Below are 27,026 nucleotides of genomic sequence, written 5' to 3' on the forward strand. Positions count from 1 at the left end.
CATACCGTTTCATTTACGTTACACTGTTATTGCAATAACTTGTCAAGATGATGATACGTGTAGTAGAAATATTTGAACAGATACAAATTTTACAACGTGTATTTGATGAGATGAGCCAATATCGTCTAATCTGTCTGTGACGGTATATGAAAGCAGGACCGTGCAGCTATTGTATATTGAATGTCGAGCTCGCAGAAGCCTTCATTTCCCGTTTCCACTCGTTGCCACATAATTGCACCGTCCGACTGCTATTGCTATCTATATATCGGATGACAGCGAAACGAATGACAAGGACTGACGTCGAATCTGTTGTCAACATTCCACGGCCTTGTAGAGAAGACATGACAGAGCACGTCCAGGAAACACGCGGGCCGTGGACGCGACGTGGGCACAATAGCTTTTGTTCGGCCTCGGGAACACTGCGATTTCGAAGTGGAGAGAAATGAATGCAGAATGGCCTCTGAAGAAACCATTCGGGTGTGACCTTTCCATTACAAAACGTGTGCATTTAGTGGCCTTTGTCAGCGGGTTAGATTACGCTCCGATCGGCGCGGCGCGCGGAGTCATGCGCGTGGTGATGGTGAGGTTATGTCACTGTTGCCGACGACTGACGCGGCAACACCGCGCGCCTCGCTGGAGACGTGGCAACGCTTAATGTCACCTCGAGTAATGTCGTGACGTGAGACGATATTAGGGTTACAAGTCACGGCCAATTTAACGTAATGGCGGTCGAAATTGAACAATTCATCGTTCTTTCATCACTTGTATAAAATCGACTTGACAATTCGAGAAAGGTGAAATTTATTGTAACTCAGACTGTACAATATTATTCCTAAACATTTAGATATGTACGATCAAATGTACCCACAAAATTCCCCATGAAAAAAGGAATTTTCCACTTTTTCCAGTGGATATTAAAAATTGTTAGCTACAAATGCAATTCATGCACAATATATAATATTCATCATAGTAACGTAATAGTTCAGTAGGAGCAGATTAGATAAAAAATACTAAACAAAATTTAATTTTATACTAACGTACAACTTGAAAATAAACAATAATATATTTTAGATACACCAGTGCTTGTATACTACACTGTGTTATATAGAAAGTTTAACCAAACCTGGGTGTAGTGGGAGCAGTCACCCCTGACTCTAGCCACAACAATGCTGTTTTAATCTGCACATAACTATGTGCCTCACTGGGTCTGTGCTGTGGCCCGCCACAACTAAATATTATTAAACTGGACATTTTTGTAATTAAAATAACTGCGGTCACTCTACAACCAAGTTCTACTTGGTCATCACCACGCTCTCTGTTGGTTAACGAATAGTGAGTAAAAACAATTATTTTATTTTGATAAAATTATTTTGAAATTAAAATTGTTTTTTTAATTGAATTAACAACATTAAAAGTCAATGCAACGATTATAGGAAAGGCGATCCTCGGATACAACTTTAGTTACATTTTAATTAGTTTATTCGAAGTTCAGTCAAATGAGCTACAACTACCGACGCCAATCAAGGCACCGATGAGCTTCAGCGATGAGGCGTACTGCCAAATTTCCAAATCGGAAACACGTGCGTGATTTGGTCAAGATCTGGAATCCGAGGACAAGGAACCCCTGTGGATGTGGAAATTGAGTGTCGGAGGGAACGGAGGACGCGGGCCGGATGGAGCGGACGCCAATTTGGACAAGGAACGAAATGGCGCCAGCGATGGGCCGGAACGGTCCAATAATGAAGTGGTACGAGAAACATCTGGGTTACATTTGCTCTTCTATCACTCTCAAGGGTCACTGTTATAGCTTGGTGCTTTCGACCTCTTGGTTCATATGGTTCCCATCTCCGCCCTTAAGGTTTACGCCATCCGCATTTTGTTAAAATAATTTTACGCTAAAAAAGGATAAATTTATAAAAATATCTGTATATATACACACGGTTTACTTTATACGATCGATTTATTCCTTAACAAGGTTTATTTCATTTCATCAGCCCCAACGTGGATACTTAATCTACTTTCTACAATGTAACCTAATGGAAGTAGTAATGGTTCTCTGAGATAGATAACAGGTACAATTCCAGATACAGTTATGACGGATTTGAACTAAACCAAACTAAACAATGCAATTCGAATGGGAAAAATCAAGTTATAAAATAAAACATTAATTATTTCTTGATTTATACTAGTTTTTTCTTGGCGAAATTAGTAATCCCCCTAATACGAATGTTTTTTTTACTAGAATTGCCTACAATAAAAAACAATGGAGCGAGGTAGGCCAATGGTACTCTGACAGAATTGCTATTCCAAGAACAAAATGGCCGATACCAGCGGTCCGTAGCAGTTGTGGAGCGGGTGTACCATTCACCCTTAGAATGGTAGGTAGGTTTTATTGTTTAACTGGAATTGAGCGAGTACATACAATATTGGGACTTACAATAGATTCTCTGTCGGTAACGAACAAAAGATGGGCCCTTTATCCCCCAAATACCAAAGTTAGTGATGTTCATTTCAATGAAACAATAGCCAGACACAAAACAAACGTCGGTTCACATTGTAACAATAATCGAGCAACCTTAAACGTGTATTTAGTACCGTAATTTGTTAAATAAAATACCAATAATTGCTTATTGCCCTACACGAATAAAACACCTAAAATCTTAAAAATGTAATTTCACAATACGAGGAAAACGTTGTTAGTTTTTCTACTTGAATAAGCAGATAGAATGGAGAATTGAAACACGAACTAGGATTCGTTTCATGAACAGTATTACGTTTCTGCAGAATGTAGAATGTATTTGCATTTTGGTCCTTAAAGACATCACCAGAGACCCTAAGGATGGCTTACAAAGATATCGGATGTCCCAAAGGGAATATCTGCTTCAGCGTACAAGGTTCCGTTACATTGTATGATACACTTATATGACTGCGTCGTATGATACGTTTTTACTCTAGGAAACCTTTATGGACATCCATCCATGTCCACAACTGAAAATGGAATAATTTGGGAATTCAACCAGGAAACATAGTGTAGGAAACACGTGTCACATAAAAATGCGTCAACTATGTTTAAGACTTATTTAAAAATAATAGTAAATAGTAATACGGTTGCAACAGAAATAAATCAAATATATGTTTGGTCGCATGATCATAGTAAAGAATATTTGAGATTTAAAAATATATGTTTTATCACGCTTATGTCAACTCAAGACATTGCTAGTAACGATAGAAACACCTGTCAGATATATTAACTAAATTCAGGCGAAACAAAATATGGAAGTCAAAGATTCCGCACAGGACAATGATTCTGGAAAAACACTATTGCCAAGAAAATTTTTTCCGCCTAAGTTCTCGAATAAGGATTGATAAAGAGGAAAGTTTATTAATTGGACAAGGTTTTATCATATTTCATTGCAGCCACATTTCTGACTAACAAGGAGATAATACCAATTTTAGTGATTAGTTCATAACACTTTTAATTCATGGATGGTAATTCAAGATAGAGAAATATAAAATACTTAGTAAGATGACAAGACTGATATTTACAATGCATTTAATTACACTACTTCAACATCATTTGTCTAATAGTGGCCACTTATGATGTTTATGGAGCGCATATCATAATTAAATAATGATAAAGTGTTATCTTCGAATAGATAAAAGCCTGTTTAATGTAGCTGTTTAACCTCAACCGATTCTTAAACATACAACTGGATTTCAAACAACTGGTTTTCAGAGAAATCGTTGATTTATTTATGACCCGTTAATATCAGGGAGTACGGATGGATAGAAGTGTGTAACAACACACGTTGATGGAAGGTGTGTAACAACACACGTTGATGGAAGGTGTGTAACAGCACACGTTGATGGAAGGTGTGTAACAGCACACGTTGACGGAAGGAGTGTAACAACACACGTTGACGGAAGGAGTGTAACAACACACGTTGACGGAAGGTGTGTAACAACACACGTTGACGGAAGGAGTGTAACAGCACACGTTGACGGAAGGTGTGTAACAACACACGTTGATGGAAGGTGTGTAACAGCACACGTTGACGGAAGGAGTGTAACAGCACACGTTGACGGAAGGAGTGTAACAGCACACGTTGACGGAAGGTGTGTAACAACACACGTTGACGGAAGGAGTGTAACAGCACACGTTGACGGAAGGTGTGTAACAACACACGTTGATGGAAGGTGTGTAACAGCACACGTTGACGGAAGGTGTGTAACAACACACGTTGATAGAAGGTGTGTAACGATTGCGACTGTAGCGGCCCGTTATTGTAGGTAAACTGCAATAGCAATAACTGAGCACTCCGAACATTAACTCCCCTCCCCACCGTAGTCTCTGCCCCGTTTATGACCGTCGTTAAGCGACACATAAAAGTTACTTTTAATTGTTCCCGCCCTACAATGACTCCGCTTCTTCATTTTTGCTACAGAGTTTCGAGTGGCGCCGCCACACTTCTTTGTTACAAGTTTTAAGTTAATTTATTGTTCTCTCTAGTACGCCTTCTACCGATTTATTATTACCTGGAAAATGACGCATTTTAGTGCACTAAAAATTTGTCATTAAATGTGATTAAATTATATATGAACAAGTTAAATGCTGCTTTCCCCGAATTATTAAATGAACGCATAAATCTATTTATATCATAATGCATATTTTAATTTTTGCAATATAATTATATCAATTAATTGTCAAACCAATGAATTATATTCTATTATATATGTTAAACTTAATGAATTTGAAAGGTAAATGCCAAACGATTTCCCAAAATTCCAAAGTAAATGACTCTCTTTATGAAGTAGCCTAATCACGCAACTGTACATACTAAACAAAAACGCACTTTCAATGTCGAGAGAGCGCTTAATTAAAAATAACAAAAACGTAATTAATGGTTTCCTTCGAATTACTACCTCTCACAATGGTAAAGAACAACTTCCACCGTTCTATTAATAGAGCGAATGACAATTGGTCGAGTCTACCGATATCAAATTAGACACTTCCTTGAGATAACCTCAATCATCTGCTCTCTCCCTAATTAGTTTCCATTGTACTAATTAACGAGGGTCTTCATCGGTCGGATGCCACGGCGACACCGGTGTACTTCGAGCCAATAATTTAGTAACAGTGGCAATTTCTCGCTTTAACTTGAGGGATCCTTGATCGAAACTTAAAAAACTGTTACACAACGAATCGGCGGAGGGCGGTGTTCACAAAAAGCGAACGCAAAGGTCCGCTCGTTCACGACCTCGAGAATGTCAGCCTTCTATAATGTCCGCCACGAGCAAATATAATAAAAGAAACGGGCAAGACAGTCGGGGATCGGCGGGAGAAAGGTCATCTATTGTGCGGCAGTCGATGTGACTCACGGCTGGCATTTGGGCCATTACGTCTTCAATAGCCGTGAATCAAGATGGATTGCCGTACGGCGCGCTGCGGCGTCGAACCCCGAGAGTGAAATTAAATTTTCATTTCACGCAGCGCCTAATCCCGGCTTAGTATTGAACGTAAACCCGAAATTAATTAGTGACCATACAAGACCAGTCGAGCCTGGCGTAATGTGTTATTCATTCAAGCCGCATGTGCTGATCGCGGCGGCGGCTCCGGCGGCTATATTCGTGATAATATGCAACGGCTGAGGTCCGATCGTGCAGAACGGCTCGGCTTGACAAAATTAAAAATCTACACTTTCAAGTTTCACTTTTAATTAAATTAATAACTTGATTTTTTATTATAGCAATTAATGTGTTAATTTTAACTATCTGGCTCTTGGCCATATCCATTCAAATGACTTTGTTACTTATCGTTTGTGAATCTCAAATAAAACGTGTTCGTTAATCCGGATTATTAAGAGTTCAGATACAACATAAATGAGGATATATTAATTTCCTGTGTAAAAGAAGCTGAACTCTCCAGGCTTTCCTCAGCGTTCCTTCCCGGAAAGGCTAAATTATAACATATTTTGGTCCCTATGAATCCATACTGATGGAAAATGGTACATTTGTGGAAGAAGTTGTAATTATTAGTGCAGAAGACAGACTTTACGTTTGTCTGTTGGCTGTCCGGAGAGGAGACATTTGGACTGAAAAATATCATTACTTTCACACTCTGGTTTATATATGAAAAAATCATATTTTATTTCTTTTTTACACTCTTTACATTATAAGGGCTAAAAATATTTAATTCCATAGCAGACACCATACAAATTTGAACTAATTAACGTGTTTTGTGGGGCTAAGTATACCCTTGAAGATACTCTTTTGCGTTGTTTGATACTGAGACCATAACATCATTTTATTGCGAAATACTTGACACAATTCTGGTTCCATTTAGTGCGAGGCCTGCTTATCGTCATCACAGACAAAGTCGTTAGAGTTTTTTTTTTCTTCTTCCGAGAGAGTTGGAGCTCGCAGTTTAACAGACCATAGCAGATCTGTTTACTCTATCTGGCAATTATCGAGTTCCCAGCGTCCCAGGCCAGGGCCGGCATGACGTCACAGTCCGGGAAGTGGTGGCGGCATCTGGCGTGGTGTTCGCGAACTGAGCACGGAGCGGCGCGGCGCGGCGGTTCGCACATGTTAAAGTGCCAATTATTTTTACTGCTTTGGTAACAGCGGCCCCACATGACTCTGGCGGCGCGGTGTTTTTGTGTCAAGTGACTCAATCTCGCGCTGCACATGCGATCTCTCGGAGCTGCTTACGTCACTTTCCAGTGACTCTATGCATAATCTGGGTTCATAATGGTAGTTTGAAAAAATATGCCTTTTTATATTCAAATGTAATTTCACGTTTAACATAATTCAAGGAAGATTTTGTGAGGAGTTGTGTCTAAATTTAAATAAAAATGATAACCCTTTCTTAGGGTTACTTACCAAACAAATTAAAATTGTTGTATTTCCAATTTCAACTGTACTGTAATTAGAACTCATTGCAATGTTGTTGAACTTAATATCAAATTTAAAATGATATAATATGCAGGAAAGCAACATAATACTACCCTATAAATATTTAATAAAAATGTATTCATAAAAAGTTAGTATAATTTATTTAGTAATTTATCAAAAATAACTTAATTATACTTTTAAAATCCCGAACTTTACCACAAACATTTTACGGTTTATGCATACATTATTTCAAATCCTTCCAGACAAACTTTTGTTACTCTGTTTGAAATTAAATATCATCTACATAAAAACACGTTTAAGTAAGAAATAACGGATCATTAAAAGCGGTTATTTCTATGACCAGAGTCAATTAACCGATCACTGCTGCAGTGTTCAGGGGGAGGACAATCAATTCTAAATGACTAATGGGTCATTTATTAGCCGCCATGTGTTTTTGTAGTTAGGTTCCCAATTCTAGGGCCAGGCCAGCTGCGTTCGTTATCGTCTGACAGTCCTCACGCTCGCTTTAACAGGGACGGGGCCCGCGTACATGGAGCGCGCTGTATCGCCTCTTCTGGAGCCAATGGGGTGGGATGATAACGCACATAATGGAGGGGTGGGGGGTGTAGTGGAGCAGAAAGCTGCCACAGTTGGTGAGGGATATTCTCTACTCATACTGCTGAGCGATACAGTAGTGTATCGAATTTTGATCGAACCGTGATTTAAGACTTCTTGAGAACTAGAGACATTTCAGCCAGTGCTATTGTGCAGATATCGTCACAGTTTCGATCATCGGAGGTGATGATAGATAGAGAGGAGGGGTAGGGGCAAGGCTGAATGTGCCAAGTTATGAACGCACAAAGCATTAAGATTTCTATAAATGGCATCTTAACCTCAAAGGTTTTTATTATTTTCTACTTTAGTTTTACAATTTTCATATAGAAGATTCGTTTAGAACATTTCATATTAAAATAGAAGTTTATGGTATGAAACTGAATGAGGATGAAATTAAATATAGACCTGAAAACGAATATTTCAAACTATGCCGTTATACATTCTTTACGGTTTATTATCACTTTTGAGTCATACAAGTCTTGTATGATTAATTCCACGCTTTAAAAATGAACCCTTACCATGGTATCTATACATTGTTTAGACTGTGTCTAGATTCAATTGCTTGACACATTCTCCACACACCGCAAAGTTACGAGTTACACTTGCTACCACAATTACTGGTTTACATAGTATCTACCATGATTGTGTCTGGAATGTTGCCACATTCTCCACATACTGCCATGTAAAAGGTTAAAGAAATGTGTAAAAATTGAATTTTTTAATCATCCATTTTTTTAAATTATTGAAATTTCCAAATTCGTGCTTCAGAAAAAAATTGAATTACAAAAATTAAAAGTCAAAGCCAGTGCACAATTATTGGACTTAGTACGCCGGATCCCGAATAGGTTAAATTAGACAAGATGCGTATTTTACAATAAAAGTATTCTAGAATTCTTGGAAAGTTCCTACTACTCTTATTACGTATAGGAGGGAAGTTCTTCGTCACGAAAACAGAACGACTGCGCCGAAAGTTAGCAAGCAGACACAGACGGCAGCTTCGACAAACATTGACGTTAAGCAAGCTTGCATACCAGATGGTTCCCTTGCCCTCGAGACAAGACGGCGGGTCTAGCGACACGGTTATCAAGCCAGAGGTTTAACGAAGTATTCAAGTGAAGCCCATATTCCGTCACTACTGGACTCGGCCATTGCACTTGACTGCGAGTTGAGACAGCGACGAGGAGGCGGACTGGAGATGTGATGGGCCCGAATGATATCATTAAAGGACAAGTGAACTCGTTACCACCATTGTTGATCTTATCTTCACTCCCTCCCCCCCTCTCCGAGACCGCCTCCCCCTCTGGACCCAGCTCTCTTTCTTACATCTCTGTGTGCATCTATACGGGATACTTAGCAGCCTAAAAAGTTTCTCAAGATAAGTTTCAGGGTGCAGTATTTGTTAGCGCTTGTTTATTTTAATAACTTGTATAATCTATAATACAGATTGTTATACAAGTTTGCCAACAAAACAAACAAGGTACTATCCCAGGTTTGATTTAGTCAAAAAGAAAATCACTTAAATTAGTTTAGTTCACGCTTTTATTTGACAACTCGTTTCCGATTCATTACGCATTGAGAAGTCCAACGCTGTGAGGAACCCATAAAAACTGGAAAACCTAAATTAATCGATATGGTAAATTAGCTTTAGAATGTTAGAACGATTTTCAACTAAGCGAAATAGGGAATCGTGTAAATTACGAATTTAAATGCGAGCGTAAACATCCTGCAGATCACAAACATGATTGTAAATAAGCATTGATGGTGCGTAGTATAGCTTAGATTTGTTTTTAGCCTATATTGTATACGCCATAGTGCATACCAGTCCTGCCAAAATTAGTAGTGCTTCAGAGCAGGTGTTTCCAAGGGTGGTCCACTCAGCTACCTCCCCAAGAAGACTGGGATCACGAAAAACGTCACTCAAAAAATAATGGAGCTTAAATTTCAGAATTTCAAGTGCGTCAAACGGGCCGTTAAAACGAAAACAGGAGGAACAATGGGCGCTGATTGTCTGCAGGAGTGGTGTGAGCGGAGGGGGGGGCGACAGCTCACGAGCTCTGCTCTACTAGAGGATGTGCCGGAGTCGTGGTCGGGTAGGGCAGGAAGCGTGTAGGGTCTGTAGGGTTCTCGAGAGCCCTGTGGGTGGACTGTCAGTGGGTAGTGTCGGATTAACAGTATCGAGTGGTCTGAAAAACTGTGATCGATTGGAGAATCGTAAAAGCATTGACTCGAATGACGAATCGACTGATTTGCTGTCAAAGAAATCCGGCAAGAAAGATAACTTTGAAGGATAGGTAGTAATTATATCCCTCTATCTTGTATATTACACTGTCAAACATAAAAATAACAAGCGAATCCGAATTCAATGTAATCCAAAAATATTACTTACCATACAAGCGAGTTGACGCAGGGTCTGGCGTCGCTTCCCAACATGTTCCTGAAACACAAATCATTATGATAAAAACTCACGATACTTCGCAAAAATAAACACTGGAACAGAATTACACTACTGATCTAATTAAAACTATATTTTTTACTCTTTATAGTTCACGCTGTCCAAAATAAATCTTTGATTCCATTTGATAATCCCTGAACATATACAGTCTTTCTTTAGATGTTGCTTGATTACTATGAAATACCACTTCACTGATCAATTCTTCCTTGGTCCAACCAACCATCAGTTGCAACCCAGGCTTAGTAGTCCTTGTTTGTAGAGCGCTGAATTACAGTTCAAGTAACACGTTTACTTATAGCCTCTTTCAAATACTGCTTAGACTGCTTTCAAAGTTTTCAATTACTACAGCGTCGAAATATTGCTAATACAGTTAAAATTTCAATGTAGGCTATTACTGCCTTACTTCAAATCGAAAATTATAACTGTTCTTATCGAGGTAAACATATATATATATATATATATATATATATATATATATATATATATATATATATATATAAATTTTAGTCGTGTTACGGAACAGTTTAAGATCAACAGCTTAATCCTAAGAAACTAAAACTCAATCAATTGATGGTGTTAAGGTCGCATTTAGGTGGTTCAGTCATCAGTTTAAAATTACAACACCTGATTTGTTCAATCCCAAGCTCAAACCTACTCCGTTTGAGAATTCTATACTATACTAATTAAATGTATACGAGAAATAACAGAACTACTAAATCCATATGATGCCGTTGGCACATTTTACTCGAATGATTTGACCGCGGAATACCAACTAATGGAATCTGGAAAAGCGTCCATAGGTGTAGAGTAAATAGTATTACACCGCAAAACGGAGCTCGCCGTGTACAGACCGCGGGGGCTTCCCCGAGTCGATTTCACGTTCTTTAACAGGTTTCGCCGTTACATCATTAGCTAATTCACTTATTCACAGTTTAAAATGAAGCCCTCCATACTGAACACTAATGGCGGACCCTCGTGGCGTAGCGCGGACTCTGCTACCTCTTCTGGCCGGCGTACCGTACTCATATTAGGAGCAATTGAGAGCGTAAGGTTTCCTACCTCTCCATATTCTCCCTGGACTCCACGTGCCATTCTCCCGCAATACAGACTTCCCCCACCAGACCATTATATTTAGCCCAAGAATTTGAGTTAAAATTTTAGAGATTGTGAGAATTGTGGACCTGCATTGTTAACAGTGGAAGTAGGTACCGTGAGATTTATAACATTGCAATGTCCATCGGTATACTGCAGTTGTAATGATGATAAAGTAACTTTCAACTCTATCTGTAATATTCAGATATAAATAAAACATAAATTCCTTTGGATATGCTCAACACTTAGAAATCACCTAATTAATACATATGTTATGCTGTTCTGTGACATTTACATCAAGTACCACTGCTTGAGTGAATCTTCTTCGGTTGTACAACACAAGACTGTCGATCCCAATCAAATTCCAAGTTACATTTACAACAATTTTTTTTAATGAGATAATGTCCGTGTGGAATAACTTTATCAATTTTTACAAATTTAATGGACGTTATACGACAAAATATATTTAACGCACTAGAAAACCAGACGAAACCAAGAACGGAATGTAAAGATAACTATTGTATTGCATGTGGCCAAGTTTTTGATAATGTTGATGGACTCTATCCTGGCTTCTTTACACTTCTCTCTTTTTCAGAAGGGCCTCTACAAACTCACATTCTTTGATCAAAGCAGTGAGTCTTTAATCTCCAACATGGGCTCTGAAAGATGAAAGCAACCCATCAGTCGAGATAAGACGCCCACACCTCGCATCTGATTACGTAGTGGCCCTCAAACGCTTGAATTTTTATGATGCCAATGGTATATTCGTTAGCGTTAAAAGCAAGATTCTCTGTAAAGGCCTTACATCGCAATAATTAATCTTTTCAGCGCGTCCTTCAACATTGTTTATCTGATCTTTCCCAGGAACCGCAAAAAAGCGGACATAAATTGACGAACGAAAACTACCGCGTGTTTTTACGGAGGGGTTACGGCCTCCCCTCTCACTCATTATTATTATCTTGAGGTCGGTCAGCCGGTGTACAATGACTGACCACGACATCTGGTGCCGACAATTGTAACTATTGTCCGTCATACACCGTTAGTGGCAGCGGTAGCCTGTGTACCAGCACTGTACAGAGCAGCTGACACAATAATGACTATCGGCTGCGCAGCTGACTGCCGCTGCCGTGCCGTGCCGCTCCAACCGGCGCAGATTTCACTCCAGATACTCTATCTGCTGCCATGCATCTGTTATCTGCAGAGATAAATAGAACCGTCATCCACTACAATGGTCTAGTGGCGGTTCTTTGTTCTCCGTTCTATCTTTCTTAGCAGTGATCTTGATGAGTTTGCAAGAATCTGTGGGAAGTGTTGGAAGGGTTGAGGGACTGTTCAATGTGAATCGATTGTTACAGACATCTTTTTCTTACTAAGGAACAAGTAATACAACATGATCACATTTTAGAGTAGGAATGCAGTCACACCAGAACAAGTGTTATGAGCCGGAGAGAATTAAGGGTATTAGGTAAGTCTTTTCGGTTCAGGGTCTAAATCATGAATTTAACACAAAATCTTAAATTCACAGTGATAAAATTGTCGCAGTACCAAATTTTTAATACGGTACCATAAAAAATATAATAAAAATTTAGATTCGAAAAAAACGAATTGTTAAATTTACCGGTTCATATCACGTCGAAACGTTGTTAATACTATGAAAATCTTCAAATATTGTGGCTTTAACAGTGAAAACTTGTGTTTCGATGTAGTCTTGTTGACTCAATATTTCTGTCAACAACGAATCAATAATGTTGATTACTATTCATAACTGTATGAACATTAACACTTATGATGATATTCCTGAGGACGGCCGGTTAAGTCTATAACCAAGATTCAAATTAACATGCAATATATATGGTGCAAAACTTTCTTTGTCGCCGATTTGTAATTATCTGTATATTTTATATTCTATCTCAGATTTTACTTGAATGCACACTATTCACCCACTCGTAGAGACTTGCAGACGGATTTGGCTCAGGTTGGACAAAGACTGCTACAATCAAGGACAGCGATTGTACAATCTGGATCTGCCTCAGCTCCGCATAACAATCGCAGCCGCCACGCCACAGCCAATTACCTCACAATTAGGGCTTATCACTGGACGGTGATTGGGGAATTTTAATGGGCCCGAACGTGGGGATTAATTAGACTCCCTTAGGCCCACTGCGCCGCTCTCTTCCACCCTACATAATCCTTCTTACCCGCCTCTTCTAATATTGCAACAGCTTATCATTTCATGTCCAAGGTGATAGATAGTGAGGTCCAACTAGGTTAGGTAGTCAACCTCGTAATAACAGTCAGGATGATTTTAGTACAGTAATGTTTAATAGTATATATTTAGTAAACACCAACAGTAATTGATTATGAATTCGATTTATATACTGCAAATAGGAAGTAATTACTAAAGCAATTAAAAATAATTATCTGTTACCTGACTTTTGTCTTTTAAGTTGTTTGAGAAAATAAATTGTAATCACAGTTTGTTCCATGTTTTACTTGCTTTAAATTTCTCTTGCTCCTACTTTCTGGGAATTTCCTAAACCTTCATCTGTCGATTTCAAGGAACATCTTAACTTTCAATAATGTTATTCAGTTCAGGCCTTATAAGGTCTCATCTGAATTTCACCCCACATGGCCCCCGAAAATAAATGCTATCTACGCTCCTGGTGGGCCCTGAACAATGTAGTTAGTTCTCTGACCTCACTATCGAGGCCCGCATGGGGGCCGGGCCAGTATCGGGTTGTCATGGGGGCATGACATACAACACGCCACATACATACATTGACAGGACCGTATACAATAGTCGTTAATCGGGCCAGTGTACGCTATCCTTGCACCACATACGTACTCTACAGTTTACAAACATTCACTATAAAATATGGGTTTACACGATCAAAGTTGCGCGGATTAACGACCGAGTACACTGCAGCTGTGGTGTGTGTTATATCTGATTCATGAACCTTCATAAGCAAGCAGGCAAGCGTATCCAGTATTCTAGTTTAAGCTCTATTTGTGTACGAATTCCAAGTTTAGAAGTGAAATAGCGGATATTTTTCAATCCACATGACCCAATAACAGTAATTATGGTCAAAATTGATGCAGGAAGAAAATAATCAATGCTTTGATATAATTATCATTTAGCAAGTATAAGGGTAATTAATTTTCGTTCAAGCGTTTTGCGCAACACTGAAATAAGCGTACAGCTCCTCACCACTACCACACTTAACACAATCTTATTATAAACAATCAAACATAAAAATGGCACCTATAGGTAACACTACCACTTTTAAGCAGTATTGACAATATTGTTTACGCCCTCACGCTGTACATGCTGTATCTGTAACACTACCTATAACTATTCCTCACCACAATTCATTTTATTAAAAGTTGGATTTCAAGTCATCTAGATCTAATTTCAGTTAACTGCGTCTGTAAATAGTACTATCTATTTACACGTTGAAAATTATATCGTATTGTATTGTATCTATGTACTGTATAGAGTATTTTCAAAATTGGGTATGTCTTTTCAAAGAGATTTCCGAAGATGTTCATGGTATATATGAATTTTTACTCTTGGTTTGAACATTACTGAATACATTAAGTACTAAATAGCGCGAGCAAAGTAAACCTCAGTTGGTACACTTGCTTAACTCTCTAAGAAGACACAACGCTTTCCAGCCATCCGCAATTACTTCTAACTCGGTGGTAATGACAACTCTGACATTTTTATTTCGCACCTGAAGAAGCGAGCAGACATTGTCTAACGAAACGTCGTGTTTTCTAAGTACGGAAAGCATTCATCGCTGTGTTATCGATCCATACAGCCACCGTTACAGTTAGTGTGGATATTTCGACACTGGATCGACCCAATAAATTAACAAACCTGGAAAGTTTGTACTGCAGCGAGTTTGTAACGGCAAGAACGGCATGGCGGGTCGCATGCAAAACGCTCTAGATGAAAAGACAGCAACTGAAAATAAACGGGAGCAAAAAGGGCCATTACAGAGAGACCGGCGGGCAGTTAACGTTTGGGCCGACAACAGACATCAATCATGCCGACCGGTGCGGCGACTGTCTGCTGAATAAATGATTCAGCACGGCTAGGGGCTGCAGCACGCCATCAGCACGGCCAGCAGTCGGACCCTCGCTGCCGTACAACTGTCAATTCGGGAATGCTGGAAAATATCCTTTCCTCCACGTCAGCTGACCATAAAATTCCACACTGCCATCGGAAATTGAGGGAGGAATTTAGAAAACACTTTTCTATAAAGCCGCTCCCTTGACATGCTTCCTAACTAACGGTTTATTTCATTGAAGCCAACTTGTGTATTTACGATCTCTTGTAAATTAATTTAAAAGTATACGTTTATTCCTTGGGATTACGCTGAAAATATCCCAGAACTAACCTCGGGACTCCAGGGTTGGCTAGGGAATCGATTTCGAATTGAGAACTCGAACTCACAGACTTATATGAAATAGACATTACAACTACGGAGTTACGTTGTCATTACGTTTTATGTGGTGGAGATAACAGCTCGACGTCTCTCAGGGTATTACAGTGTACATCGGAACATCAACTTGACGTCTAACAGAGCAGTAAGCACCGGCTGAGAATCGCAGTGTGGGGGGGGGGGGTGAGAGAAACAACACAACAAGTTAGATATACGAAGTAACTGGCACGATAACAACGTACGTAAATAATAATTGAGAAAGATCTTTATGCCCGGATAAGTAATTTGACAACTCATAAAATGTTGGCATTCGAGTAGTGACTTGTTATTTGTAAGCTGTAAGCGGCACATAAAACTTTACAGTGCCGTAGTGCATTCTCTTTATTGGTTCAATATGAATACAGTGATACAGACGAGGACAGGACTGGCTGTGTGGGGAGGGGAGGGGGCGGGGATCGAATGTAATACTGCAGATTGAATCGCTCCGGCAATTCGCTGCATACGTTGAACATTACGCTATCCCCGGCTCCTCCATCTTTGAATATGATTGATTTTTAAACGGGTTCCTCCTGATTTCCGCAGTTTATTTCGAATAGCCAACACGCGAGTCAAGACTTGGTCGAGTATCACGCCAAAATATGTTAACTGATTCCTTCTTAACTCGCCAAACAAGTTCTTTAGTAATTGGTAATCATTAAATACAGAATAATAATTAATCCAAATAAAGAACGATTCATCCAACATTTGATAAATATAATACATTCAAATAAAACGCTTTATCTATCTACCTATATATGTATGTTTACATACACATTACTATGTAGATTAAGCGTTTTATTTCAACTAATTATATTTACTAAATTTTTATATACTCGTACATACAATTAGTAGTATATTTAAACAACTCTTCAGGATATCGTTTCAGAAGCAACGATGCTCAAATAGTACCTAGCTATTGTCTAACTAAGCTAATCGCTGATATAATAAAGTATAAACTATATCAAAAATGCAATTGTAACATCATGAATAACGTAAACAATACAACAGGGTAAAATATTTTTCAAATTGATTAAAATATGATTAATTTTTTATCAATATATAAATATAGATAACCCCAGTACGGAAGTGTGATCGTAAACGAGGATATGGACAACGATCGATCAACGATAGCGATTGTATATTTAGGAAGAGCCAGCTTACGATACAATGGGAACAGAGGCAATACGGCTCAGCATGACCCTCCCCCTCCCCCCACCGAGCCACGGGGGGCATACACAGTACACAGCGGTGGTTCCACATTATTTCGGAAATCCTTTTTACAGCATGTCTTGTACATTTCCCCGCACAATGGTGGCGCAGAGGACAACGGGTGCTTGGGTGCTTCTATTGTCAGCTTCGGCTGGGTTTTGTGTTTATTCTCGACTCCAGATAACGTACCAAGTTACAGTGCGGTGGGTTTAAATAGAGACCCAATGGCATTTCATTCCCTACATTAAAACCTATCGTTTCGATAGGCCACAGATCGCTGTTACTAAGGTTCATTCATCAAGTATAGGTTCATCTAATTTATCAGACCAATATTTCTCGTAACACTTAAGAAAATACAGAACAAATAGAGGGAAATGTTTACAATTATTGGCATATCTCCTTCTTACGGTGTATTTTATAGTCAGATTTATGAGCTCATCTATTGTTAGTGTATAATTTGATAGAAGAAAATCGAAACAAATTCTTAGCATCGTTCTTAGTAACCTGTACCCTACTATAAATTAAAACAGCGAAAACTGTTTTAGGCTAAAGAAGAATGTTAATTTATATTAAAGATTAAATGTTAAATTAAAGATGGTATCATTAGATCGATGGACGCAAGTTGGAGGTAAAGATGTATTTGAATAGCCTGTTTTCTTAGCATACCCATGTATGAATACATTTATTCCACGTAATAAGGACGGAGAACCCTTCATGGAACCAACAATTCTTGGCTCACTCTCCCACGATGTAATCTCACTCCATGTATTACACGAAGGGAATCCCTAAGACCTTAGCCACGTCAGCCCTACTTCCAGTGACGACATAATCCCCTATGAATCGTAGAAGCCCTTAAGGGCCTAAGTCCGGGACCAGTACCGAGTGAATGCAGTGAATGGCTGAATAGCACGGCGCGGGGGAGCCGGGCAGACGGAATTGACAGAATTGTCAAAGGCGTGACAACCGTGACTCGTTAGCTCTGTGACAGGATTGTCTGTCTGTCTGTCCGTCCGTCTACCTTTGACGCAGATGGCGCTTCCAGGGCTGTCACATCGGTGGGGTACTGAAACATCTGAGCACAGTACGACAACCGTAATCTTATCTTTTCTCCAGGGTAAAAAACAAAAAGCCTAATGATAAAAACGTATTCATTCCATAGCTGCACTGAATCTTAACTAGGGATTCAAGGAATTTGCACTTTAAAGACAATACATTTAAGGTAAGTTTACTTTGACGCATAGTATTTTACATGTTTCTCTAATGGTGTACACTTTACCTATAGCAGCATCATTCCTAACACTATTAAAATGTACTAAGTGGTAGTTCTATACCAAATATATAAGAATGTATTTTGTTAAAATAACAAATTTGTTTTAAAAAATTTAAGTACTACACATATTTAGGAATCTAAATTCCGATAAATTGCTTTAAAACACCAATGCCCAAGATTATTAGCCTACCAAAATCAAAAATCATATGAGTTTATCACTTAGGCACTGAAATTTTGAACACGTAGACTATTAATTAAACTCGATTATTGAAGTAATAGGGAACACTATTCGATATACTAGTTATTTTGAAACATAAATTAATATCCACAATTATTATTATAACAGTTTATAAGTAAAAACGAATGACATGAAGCAAGCACAATATAGACGGTCTTGGCTCAGAATAATAACCTTTTTTACTGACCGAAGGCGAAATCAAATATGAGGTGGGGGCGAGGCCCACAGCGTCGCTTGAGTAAGCTGCTGTTTTTAGAGCCCGGGCGTGACGTGAATTGTTCAACATATGATTGAAGGGCTTAAGCAAAGCAAGGATTACTCACTCATAAGTATTATGAATGTAATCGTAGTACTGTCGGCGTCATCAAACCGGAGTTGTCCTTTATTGCTGCAGTATGGCGAAAGGATTCGAGTAAAAACAACCGGATCGAGTTCTTTACAATATAAATTCTCGACTTCGATATGTCAACAATTCGAGATAATCATATTATTCTAAACATTACAAACTTAGACTCCAACCGTTTCGATAGACTTTACATGAAGACTACATAATCGCTGCTATTAAGTTTACTAATATTCGCAAATATTTGCTCGTGACTTGCATTCCGGTGTTGAAAAAAAAAATTATCCTCACATGATTTTATTATTTAGCTTGTTATTTCAACGACATTTTAATTAACGATATAGAGAAAAACGTCCTAATTCAATTTTTTGTTGATCTCCCATGAAATCGGACATCTGATCAATAGTTAATAGGGTCAGCCTTTCTCCTAGACTAGGACGGTCATTAGGTACCTTTGATCAGGTATTGCGTAAGTTTTATTTATGATTTCTGGACTTCACAATGAGGGACGTGTTTTTTCGTTTTATTTATGAACAATCATTATTAAAGACTTACTCCTTCGGAATGATGTAATATTTACAGTAAATGACCTTCTGTGTAGTTATTACAATCCTGCTTTGGTCAAAAAGAGAAGAAAGCTAATCTCCACAAAGAGTAAAGCCATTCCGTCGATTATTGTACACTCCAAGTACGTACGTACCTTTCACACGACTGTATCTCGATTATCTATGAAGGTAGTCTAGAGAATCCTACAATTTAAAGTACATTTTAAATCAACAGCTATTAGATTTGGGATTTAAACGCGAACAGCTGAAAACAAATTGCTGTAATTTAGACTTTGTGCTTGGGACCTCCAAAAGATTACTCACCAACAAAGGGTGCGGCTTAGAAGTGCGGGGATATCGAACCCAACACACCCTAAGGGCTAACCGTTCTCAGAATAACTTCCACTAACGGAATCACAGATGTTCGTGCAAACTCGCAGGATTTTGGAGCCAGAGACTAAACCAAAAATACGTTGGCACAACGCCCCCCCTATTCGTGACGTCACTGTGGTAACGATTGTTTACCATTAGCCATTACTGCAGTAATAACCGGCCGTTAGGGATCTCACATGCCGACTTGCCGACGATCCGTCGCTGGAGTCCCAATTTGGGAACCGCTGCGCCGGGACGATATTTATGAGCAAATTACAGGTCCCGAGAATAACAAGTGGGCATTTGGCCTTACTGGGCTCTCGTTTCTCGTTACTACTCTAGGCTTTGCATTCGCCACGATAGATTGTTGTAGTCGCCGTGTACGCGCTGTGACTCAGGAAGTAGGATGTGAGTAAATCCTGACCGCCCTGTCGGACCTAGTGGCAGACTTCCCGATGCGGTTTAAGGATGGCATGCAAATCTGTGAAATCGTGAAGCTACGAATGATGTTGAGCTGTAAGTCGAAAGTCCTTTTATGATTGCAAAATAGTAGAATTGCAAATTTCTGTCTCGCCCAAATCTTTCTCCTTGGATGTTAAGAACCTCCAGATTTCATTTGCTTGTGATGAACGGATGGAGATCAATGATGGAAATTTTATTCTAGTAAACTACTAATGGAACAAGCTGATATCTTATGTATTCATGTGTTCTTGGACGTAAGTGAATAATACATTTTCATATATCAAGGCAGTAATAATTTTTAATTTTAGACGGGAAGAAGGGAGTATCAATTCCCCATTACATTCGTGAATAATTAAAATTGTCTCAGATTATGAAATATTTTTCAACATGCCAAAACTATCAATGAGAAGAGACACGACGTTTCGAAAATTGAAATCTGTAACCTTCTTCTGGTGTCAATTACTAAAACATGTCAAGCGTGCACAAAAGTAAACAATTTCAAAAATTGAAAACGCCCGTTATCTTTATTAGTATTTTCACCACCATTAGTATGTTACAGTATTCATACTTATGGTTTATTAGTATCCGCCTGAAGATTATAGATTGCAGTCTTCGAAAGGTCTCGGTTGTAACGATAGGGAAATCCCGCTATCTCTACAAATCACCAATCGTCAATAATGCTTTATAAACAACTGAAGAAAACATTGCAGTAGATGCTGACAATCATGCGAATTACTTTTATCTCGCGTTAAACAAGACTGATAAAAAGTTCTGTACGGTGCCTGACCAGACCAGGCCCGGTTTCTAAAGGGCAGCAACATTAGCTCTACAGCAGTCTGACAAAGGTCACCCCACGATATCACTGCCAGCAGCTGAGTCGAGCAAGGGTATCCGCCTATTAGCGGGGCCCAACAATCGCCGGGTAATAACAGGCTACCACCTCACGCCCACGGCTACCAGCCTAATTTAATTAGGTGATTACAGAGACAGAGTAAAAAACCCATTTATATCGGCAGCATTGTTATAACGATACGGAACTGTTACGGTTACGTAAACGGAGAACATGCGCACTGAGTATAAATAGCAAGATAGTGCGTGTTCGGCTGTCACTTGCAGGGCGAGGCGACCATTCAGACCCGGCCGGCCTGAGAGCATTTCCCTATCCTTCATTCCGACTGGATGTGGCAGTATGAATAGGGCTTACTGTTATATTTTGTCAGCAAACGACACGAGATCTTTTACATTGTACAACGTTTCTAGGAGGAATCCAATTTCTTCCTCAGGTGGATGAAAAAAAGCCATGCTATAAGGTTACAAGGTAACAAAGGACCATTGTGTCCAATAATAAAACAGCACGCGAGCACCAAAGAACAAATAGCACGCATAAGACATTAAATACAACTTTAAACGCATAATGTTTATACTTAATCAATGTTACCCTTTTGAAAAGGAGGTATTCAATATGCATATTGTATGTAAATATATTGCATATCCATATATTTCAAAGAAATAATTTAATTTAAATCCAAAATTATGTGAGAGTGCGAAGCTTTAATTAGTAAACAAGGTTACCATTAACGACGAATTAGAAATGAATTATGTATGTCTTAGTATTTATTGACGGAATAATAGTCAAGAAAATTCGTTGTAATATTTTAGATTCTGATTATTAACGACCAGTGCAGTCAAAAATTGCAACAAACATTATACTGTAGTTTAGTTATATAGAAGCTCCAAGGCTGTATTAAAACCACACTTCTACTAAGTACTTTAGTTCACAAACACACCAGATTTATCCTTATGGGCTCTGATATCACAAGGAAATAAGTAAACACAGACATTTTGCCACTGTCGAGAACAAACATGTTTAGCGAGCCCGGTGATAAAATGGTGATCACCGAATCACGAGCTATCGCACGGCAGATTGTAGTCGCACAAACAACGCTGTTTTCGCACCGAGTTGATTCCGCTTTGAAAACAAGCACAGGATGTTTTTAAGGCGACAAACGATAACATTCTCTGCGATACTTGAATAACACTTATAGGCTTGTTCATATAAATTAAAAGCCAGTACTGGGCGATATATATATATATGCTACTAACTTAACAAAGGACTACGGAAATATTTTACAAATAAGATGCTTCGATAGACCGAATAAATCAAATCGATTGTTTTGGTTCGATTCCAATAATGATAAACATCGCATGAACTGTAGTATCGATTGTATTCGTGCCCCTGAGGTCAACGTAAAGGATGGACAGAATGTCGTGGTCGCAGTAAAGGGCTCCCTGGGCGGACATTCACTCTCAGTCGATAGCGGTTCGATCGATGGACCCGCCCGAAATGGAAGTGAAAGCACAGCGTCAACGCCCGCAATATAGAGACAAATAGTCCCAGTAAACTGCGCTAGTTGCTGTGAGGACCGTGTTATGTTTTATCGACCATCTGCGTCCGTACGCCATTCTTCTCCGTGTTTTATTGCGAGTTGCCGCGTATGGAGCAACGTTCCGGCTTTGCCCGCAACTCCACATCGACGCCGATTGTAACAATGTTCGACGGTCCATGTCCGGTCCGGTCCGGTCCGCCATTCCTATTGCCACAACAGATATCGGTGCTCACACCTTAACTGACCTCAACATGTTACAACATGGTTTCAAAACAAAACTATGTTGCGTTAATTCACTACAGAGATTTACAAATAAGAAACGCTTTGAGTGATCAAATGACTTTTGCAAGTAATAAACTTTATGTTGCATATTATTTTCAAACGACATTTTGGCGAATAAAATTACATTTTTTGTAAATCTGGTTAATAAGTATTTACCACACAAATGTGTTGGACATTACAATACCTTTGACATCAAGAACACCCACAAGCGGCAATAAATTTAACTCTAACCAGTAAACATACAAGTCAGAGGGAAAGTTCTTACTACAAATACCGGTAACCGAAATTCAGAATTACAGTAAGCATAAATTTACCGCTATAGATGAGTTATATAGAGACCTAGCGATAAAAGTACGTGTGCAGTGTATGTTCAGTTACATATAACCTCGTTCACAAATTGTACTTTGTGTTTAGAAGTAAAAGGAATACTTTACCTTAATATGGCAGGCTAAATATAATACTAGAACGCGTTATAAGAAGAAAGTCAGTTCATATGCCAAAATAACCCAAATGGAAGTGTTCTGCGCATGCGGGTTGCTCAAAATATTGTGCTGGTCTTTACATAACATCTGTGACAAGTATTACCGCAGTAAAGTTTTGACGAGTTTTACAACATAAAATATGTCTTTCTTTATCTATATGTATAACGGGTTAAGTTCTTTTTAGCTACTTTCTTCGATTCCACAACAAGTTTTACGACTAAAAAACAAAATAAAATTACTTGTCTAACATTTTAAAATGACACAAATGACGAATGCCGTTTCAACAAAAAAATAAAACAATGGGATTTGAAACTGATTTTAAACGTTCCACATTACTGCCGTCATTGTTTGTAATACAATAGTAGTAATAAAGACAATAGTTTTTGTTCCTGTACTATAAGACAATTTACATTTGTTTCGCTTCGATTTCTTTTACGATAAAACTTAATCACAATGAACGGCAAATGTGCCTTTTATAGTTACACATTTTTAATTATTACGCCGTTATTACTGGAGCTCGTGAGGAAGTATTGTCGACAAAATTACGAAAACACGGTACAGGTCACACAGTTTATATTCGGGGAGAGAACAAAACTAAAGTTACGTAACTAATGTAACAATTAAAACTCTCATTGTTCAATTAGTCTTGCAACGCTTACGCGTGATTTTCTTAAGACATTTTTTCGCAATTCTGGAGAAAACACAATGATCTGAAGCGCAAATGCGGGGGACGCGACATTAATTACGCGCCGCGGGAGAGAAGGGAGGGGGGGCAGCAAGGCGCACGCTTTATTAATGGAAGTAATTCATGATTTAATTAGGGAGGTCGGTGGGGGAGCCGGAGTGCATTTGTTGTCCCGCGTGTTCGCTCGCTGCGCTCTAACATTAAATTATAACATTATTTATGTTTCCCCACAGCGTCGAGTGTTCCGTAAAGTATTGATAACCTTTCATCGCCACGCTATACGCTCGCCGCGCCGCACCGCGCCGGCCGACCCTGTTTGTGTTGGCCGATGCGTCCGCTATTTTCAGCGGAAGTGCCTTGTTTGTTTACAGTTTTCGGATTTGTCGACGGCGCGGCTGCAAAAATCGGTTTACGCGTTACCACGAAATTACTGCGAACATAAACACGTTTTCAAAATAAACATTTTAATCGTCGGGGGAACCCGCTGAATGATAATTTACTGAGCCTTTCTAGCAAGTTCCACACATTTGCCTTGTCACTGTGCCGCAGGCTAAATTATATGTGTGCATTCTACGTGCTTCACAGACAACACAATTCAATTTGCAAATATTCATACTTTTAGGAACACTTGTATAATGTCGTCCTACTTAACAAACTATTTTTAAAACGTACGAACCGACTGCGGGATACCATGTTACGTAACTAGTTACGTAAATCAATACAAAACTTGTGTAACGAAGTCGATAACATGTTTGGATTCGTTTTATTCCGAAACCACGGTCTCTTGCAACAATTGGGAAAGGAATATAACAATCAAAATAATTAACAAAATACTTTCTATTTCAAACTGAACAAATTTTCTGCCAATACGACAAAGTAACGCATCAACATAGGAACTCGCAACAAACAAGTAGCCAAACTGTATCCGCCATTACCGCTTTCAAATTCCTTTAAATAAACGGGAAACGAAACAACTTTTCGGCAATAAACCGTTTCAACCGTACATACAATTAGTGACAATCCCTTCAAAGATAAACCCAATTAGAAACAAGCGGAGTGCAAGGGCGAACAATAGTGGTCAGAGAGATTAACGGGGGTTAAACTTGACAAGGGCAGTAGAGAGGGGGTGAGGGGAGTGAGGGGTAGCTGCCTCCGATACTGTCATCTCTACAGAGGTATGGCCACTGTGTAACATCCGCTGTACGGCGGTTTAATATTTATACATTAAAATAGCGCGTAACTTTACAGCAATTAAAACAGAAACAGCGAAAATCTGGATAAAATATCAGACCAGAATAGGTTTCAAATAACAAATTAGATTTATTAAAACTTTAAACTTGCTTTTTGCAGAAAGGTTATTTGAAACATAACATGTTTAAAAACGTGACTTTCTTATATAGATAACATATTTAAATTGTAAACTAGTGATGTCAATATAATAAAACAGAATACGTTATAAGATCTGTTCAGTTCATCAATTATAAAAATCCCGTATGTATCAGTAGGAAAAGCCGAGCATCGCTCTTTAGGAAATATGGACAACAGGTGCAAATTATGGTCAATAGAGACTCTCTGTCATCTATTTTGGACGGACACAGCTGTGCAGCGTCACCAAAATAGGTACTTACCAATGTCACAGCTCCTGTAATAACTCTCGTTAAAGCAGTGAAACCGAACTGATGACAAAGAAGGCCTTCGATTGTGAAATTCACATAGTTCTTTCAAAAGCAGCTTTAAATTGGCCCTATGACGGCCGCGTGTCTGATAACATACCGAGCCGAGTACGGCACGGCGGTGTGACGAATGCTCGCATTTAGACGTTGATGTAAGCCGGTTGACGACATTCCCGCGTCGGAGGCTCCGGTGGTAACAATACCCGCACAGTAAGAGAGTTTGATTGTTTACTCCTACGGGAATATTTCAGTTGGATCAAAGAAAAGATGAATCCACGAGCTGCGGTTGCCAAGAAACAGACTCCCCGAAGATGTAATTCCGTAATCAATGCGAGGGTGGAAAATATTAAACAAAGGCGACCGACCGAGCAACTTCTCTTTGTGATATGAATGCAAAGACCTTCCTAAGAATAAACAATGGCAACCCCGGCTCCACCCCCGCAACCCCGAGCGCCGTTGCTTGAAAGATTCTTTCCGAGGAAGTTCACCAGAAACTTAAGTTCCTTATGCACTCTGTGTCAGTGGCGCAGATTTCTCGTTATTTCAGCATCTTTATGTTCCGAGATAAAGCATTTCAGATTCTTCCACAGTTGTGATGGATAATCTAATTTCTTCATCGCAGTAAGTTAACCTGCGGTCACGTACAGTCTATTATTCCGCACGGTGAAGAAATGAGTATGCTACTTTAATGTCACTCTGCAATATCCTATTATGTACCTGAACTTCATAACAACCGTCTTCCCCACTACAATGAACGATAATAGCATTTTAATGAATCATCGCGGCAATGGACGTGTATGAGTTCTGTACTATTACCTGTTTAATAACTGCTATTTACTGCTATTGTGTTTTATGTTGTACGATTTAAAATTTGAATTACGAAAATTTTTATTTTAAATATATTTTGTTAGGGTCTAAAATTTAAATTAAAAATATTTCGTCTGACGATTTTTAATATACATACTTTCTAGAAACTTCTCGAAAAAGTAATTTGATTATTATGAGACAAAATGTTGGTAAAGGTTTCATTGTTTATGTGCTACAGTAATTCAACATCAAAGCGAGCTTTAAAATGAAGGATGATACGGAGGATTAAGGACTAACCCAGACACATCCTGAAGGTTTTAGCAATGCTACGGCGATGAGCGGTGAGTTAAAACTCATCTCTGTCCCGAGTTGCTCAGTACGACATCAAAGCGAGCTTTAAAATGAAGGATGGTACGGAGGATTAAAGGGGGGTCCCAGACACATCCTGAAGGTTTTAGCAACGCCACGGCGAGGAGCGGTGAGTGAGGGGCCAGATCCTTCATTAATAACGTCGAGATACTGAAATGTTAGGGGCAGCCGGGTTTGAATACGGCTATTTATGAGAGTCGGGGCGAGTTGTGGCTACAGGCGCCCGGCCTTAGGCCAATCGATCTTGGCTTGAGGACGGCATTCTTCACAAAGCCGCTACCGCTGTACAGACGCGATCAAACATCGCGGTATGGAACGTTATTGAAACTGTAATCCTGAAACGCGTTTTCCACATAAAATTC

At 39.1% G+C, this 27,026-nt stretch overlaps 1 protein-coding gene across 1 annotated transcript in view; it reads right to left on the reverse strand.

Annotated features, from left to right (window-relative positions):
• LOC124352874 overlaps positions 1 to 27,026 on the reverse strand; it is a 134,208-nt gene that overhangs the window by 45,318 nt on the left and 61,864 nt on the right. The window contains exon 2 of the mRNA XM_046802590.1: positions 9,896 to 9,943. Within this exon, the coding sequence (XP_046658546.1) occupies positions 9,896 to 9,943 (48 nt within the window). The remainder of the gene's footprint in view (positions 1 to 9,895; positions 9,944 to 27,026) is intronic.

The sequence above is a fragment of the Homalodisca vitripennis genome, chromosome 1 (genome assembly GCF_021130785.1).
Source record: "Homalodisca vitripennis isolate AUS2020 chromosome 1, UT_GWSS_2.1, whole genome shotgun sequence".
NCBI classification, from domain to species: Eukaryota; Metazoa; Arthropoda; class Insecta; order Hemiptera; family Cicadellidae; genus Homalodisca; species Homalodisca vitripennis.